This window comes from Lactuca sativa, chromosome 2, assembly GCF_002870075.4.
Source record: "Lactuca sativa cultivar Salinas chromosome 2, Lsat_Salinas_v11, whole genome shotgun sequence".
NCBI classification, from domain to species: Eukaryota; Viridiplantae; Streptophyta; class Magnoliopsida; order Asterales; family Asteraceae; genus Lactuca; species Lactuca sativa.
This window is the reverse complement of record NC_056624.2, coordinates 128071278-128075194: the sequence shown is the minus strand read 5'-3', so window position 1 is coordinate 128075194 and position 3917 is coordinate 128071278. Positions and strand designations below refer to the sequence as shown.

At 32.4% G+C, this 3917-nt stretch overlaps 1 protein-coding gene across 1 annotated transcript; it reads left to right on the top strand.

The window, feature by feature from the left end:
• Positions 1–214: 214 nt before the first annotated feature.
• Positions 215–2799, top strand: LOC128132386 (cytochrome P450 76T24-like). Its single transcript, XM_052768927.1, has 5 exons — positions 215–245; positions 424–520; positions 874–880; positions 1030–1083; positions 2248–2799. Exons 1-5 carry the CDS (start codon positions 215–217, stop codon positions 2797–2799), a joined length of 741 nt encoding a protein of 246 aa, XP_052624887.1.
• Positions 2800–3917: the final 1118 nt, after the last annotated feature.

The window sequence follows — 3917 nt, the reverse complement described above, 5'->3', positions numbered from 1 at the left end:
TTTTGATTTATCCTAACAGTTAATACAAACGCTCATTATCTACAAGGCCGTCTATATCTATATCTATGCCTGAATATAATAATACAATGGACATGTTGATGAGGTTGCTTACTAGTACTAGAGAGCATTTTTCCTTGAAAGAGTTGATGGAATAATTTTTACGAACATGTAATTAAATTAAGCAACATAAATATTGGTACTATATTGTAAGAACATGAAGGGAGACTCAGCTGATATGTCAACAGGTAATATTTTTTCATAATTTTGACTACATGTTGCCATTTTATGAAGATAATACTCACATAGCCCCTATGAAACATAAGTCTAGACATAGAAACAATGACAGATTTCAATATGTGGAAGCCAAATAAAATAGACAGATGAATTGATGAAATGTTTTTACACCTGAATTACCTCCTTTAGGTGAGGAAAAATCTTCCACAGAAAAGGAAATGTTAGAATTTGGGAGGCAAAACTCCATTGAAGGTCAATATCTGGACAAACATAATACCCTTGACCAGTATGAGTAACAACTAGGGCAAGAACACGCTCCATTAAAGTTCCATCCATTTGGCAACCAAACAAAGCTCAAATTCCAATTCCTTCAAAATCCACACCACACCCTAATAACTTTGTCTTTATACCCGACAACTTGACTTGTTTTGGTATGTGCATTGTATGACAGAGGGGAATATTCTTGTTGAAGACATAGTGAAATTGGGCAGTCGAGCAGAGGATGCTGACTGATTGATCTCAATTCTCTCAACAACCACAGATGAGATGAATAATGGTATTGTATTCTTTTGTTTGATTTTAGATGTAACTAACTAGTATATGTATAACTTCCAATACCTTTTTTTTTACTTTTTGTAGCCAGATTGTGAGGCTAGCTTGCTGAGTGAGTGAAATGGTTTACTTTTTTTTTAACCCTAATCTGTTGTTGCTTAGGCCTTGTTTATTTTTTCTTATTCTTGTGGAACCAATGAGCAAATAAAGTATGTTTTTTATCAAGCTGTTGTATCTATTCAGACCCGGCTTAGAGAAATGGTTGCAAGAGATGAGTTCAGAAGAAGAAGAAACAAGGTTGCAACTATAGTTCAGGTACTATGGATGAATTATGTTTGTAAAGTATTTAAGAAAATGATTAGAAACAAGGGTGAATTTGTACAGATTAGTTAGCTACTTGCAGGTTGATCTTGAAAAAGCAAAGGGGCAATGGATTGTATTTTTTGTAACTAATTTGTTTGTAAATTTTTGTTACAACTTCTATTGATTTGTTTCATCTTTCCATGGAACGATTATTTGTATGACATTAAATTTATGCAATGGATTCTATTTTTTGTATATGATATTTTATTTTCTATTATGAAACATTAAATACAAATTTAATTTGAAAATAAGTAAATCTATAAAAAAAAAATATTTTTTTTAAACATTTAAAATTATGATACGCAAAAATGTGTGTCATCTTCATTTATGACATGGCCTTTCTTGACAGGGGCTTTCTTGATACGTATTGCGTGTCATTAACACGCACGTCGTAAGGTTACGACACGCGAATGCGTGTCGTCTTCCTTTATGACAGGGCCTTCCTTGATACGCATTGTGTGTCGTAAACGCGCGTCGTAATTGTGCGTCGTAAATGAGCGTCGTAAATGCGCGTCGTCTCTCTTTATGACAGGGCCTTCCTTGACACGCATTTGCGCGTCGTCTGAGCATTTTACGACGCGCAATGAGCGTCGTAAAAGGCCTTTTTTCTTGTAGTGATCATTTCTAATAAGTACCTTACATATTAAATGTGGAATTTTAATTTAATAAAATGAAAAATACAATGAAATAACAAGTGGAAAATAGAAAATTTGAAAAATTTTAGAAAATGTCATATGTCAAAATGAAGGAAAAAGAAGACATGTGGCAAAAAAAAATCTTATTTTATTAGAATAGATCTGCATGGTAAGTAAAATAAATGAGTGATTTATGAGCATAGACTTTTATGATATACTTATCCGAATAAATTACAAGAACGGTCCCTATGACTTTATTCAAAATCTCAAATTGGGTCCACCGATTTGAATAAATATCCCGATATGGTACATGTATATATATTAAATAGATAGTTAATCCGTTAAGCATTATATTAATTATTAAGAACATAATATATAAATTCAAGTAGTCAAGGTCCAAACTTTTTTTGAAATTCAGAAATTGTTCATAAAAAAACTACCCATCTTAAGCAAATGAAAAAAGCTAATTCGAAACCCAGAGAAAATGAAAAAAGCGAGGTTGGAGGTCGATAAACTCATGCAAAACAACAACAATGGAAGCATACAAGAATCTAATATCTCTCAACTCACGTACCTACAAGCTGTGATTAAAGAAACTATGAGACTTCATCCTCCTGCCCCTTTTCTTATCCCTCGCCAAGCCATGCATGACGTTGCTATTCATGGTTTTGTTGTGCCTAAAAATGCACAAATTTTGTGTAACGTTTGGGCTATGGGTCGAGACCCAAACATATGGTCAGACCCAGAAATGTTCATGCCTGAGAGATTTTTGGACGTGAAGATTGACTATAAAGGCCAAAATTTTGAGCTTATTCCATTTGGTGCAGGAAGGAGGATGTGTCCAGGGTTGAATCTGGCTAATAGAATGCTACACATAATATTAGCATCTTTAATTCATAAGTTTGATTGGAAGGTTGTGGGAAATACGAGACCTGAAGATATTGATATGGAAGAAAAATACGGGATCACATTGCAAAAGGCTGAACCACTCATGGTCATCCCTATGAAACTGTGACTATAGCTGTGTTCGTAGAAAAACATTTGTCGCTGTGTTTTGATTTTATTTTAAATCTTATTTTTTTTATTTTGGTTAGAAATTGCTTTACGTTCTTTTGTTGTTATTTGGAAAGAATTTCTAAACTTTGCTAACAAGAGTTCCAGATTAGTTTTCACATACCAACCAATCTCCGCTGCAAACATGAGGCTATGTCTCATGCCTTGGAGTCACTGTCGACGAACTTCCATCGCCATAGGGGGCTGAGTAGTGCCAGAATTTGAACATGGGTCAAAAAATTTACCAAAACATTGTACACTACAAAAAATGTCAGTTAGTGACGAAAGCAATTAGTAATATGGTCACTAACAATAGGAGTCGTCACTAATTAAATGCTTTAATGAGAAAATATTTGGTCATCACTCTCTTTCACTATAGGTCCGTCACTAAACTATATAATGACGAAATATATAAATGGTCACTAATATTAATTAAAATATGATGGTCACTAAATATATGATCACTTGTTTTGCCACTAAAATTTGGTCACTAATCAATGCAAGTCGTCACTATTTATCTTTGTTAGAAACCAAAAAAAATTGTCACTAAATATTTGCTGTTAAAACCCAAAAAGGTAAACACTTAAGAAATTATGAGAAAATGCAAATGCTATAAATCTTCACAACACAACAAAAATAATCAAACAAATATTCATAATTATAATATGAATTATTATATGCAGTTTTAAAAAAATAAATTCATACACTCTATCAAATTTTTCAAAAAAACAAATTTATAAAGGTAAATATGAATTAAAGTAAATTCAATTGATCGATGTAATAGAGATAAACATGAATGTTCGCTCATCACGAATTCCATTTTCTTATTTTGCTCTTCTTGATATTTGATCTGCTCGTCTTGAAATTGTAGTTGCTCTTCTTTAATTACCTGAATTTCCTCCTCTAAAGTCTTTTGACTTTTCCTTTTCCATTTCCAGTTCCATTTATAATGTTTATGCGGCTAAAACTTGTTTTGTCGAAATAGAACATCAACAATCTAAATAACAATAACACCTATATTTATTTCCATTTAGAGTGTTTTAATCAAAAGTTAAAATTAGAAAAATACCATGTTTGAGA

Excerpts from the sequence above, each read along its gene's own strand:
- LOC128132386 (XM_052768927.1), top strand. The coding sequence starts at position 215 with ATGAAGGGAGACTCAGCTGATATGTCAACAG. Across the intron at positions 246-423 it reads CTCAGCTGATATGTCAACAG|GTGAGGAAAAATCTTCCACA; the intron begins GTAATATTTTTT and ends TACCTCCTTTAG. Across the intron at positions 1,084-2,247 it reads TCAGAAGAAGAAGAAACAAG|CTAATTCGAAACCCAGAGAA; the intron begins GTTGCAACTATA and ends AAATGAAAAAAG.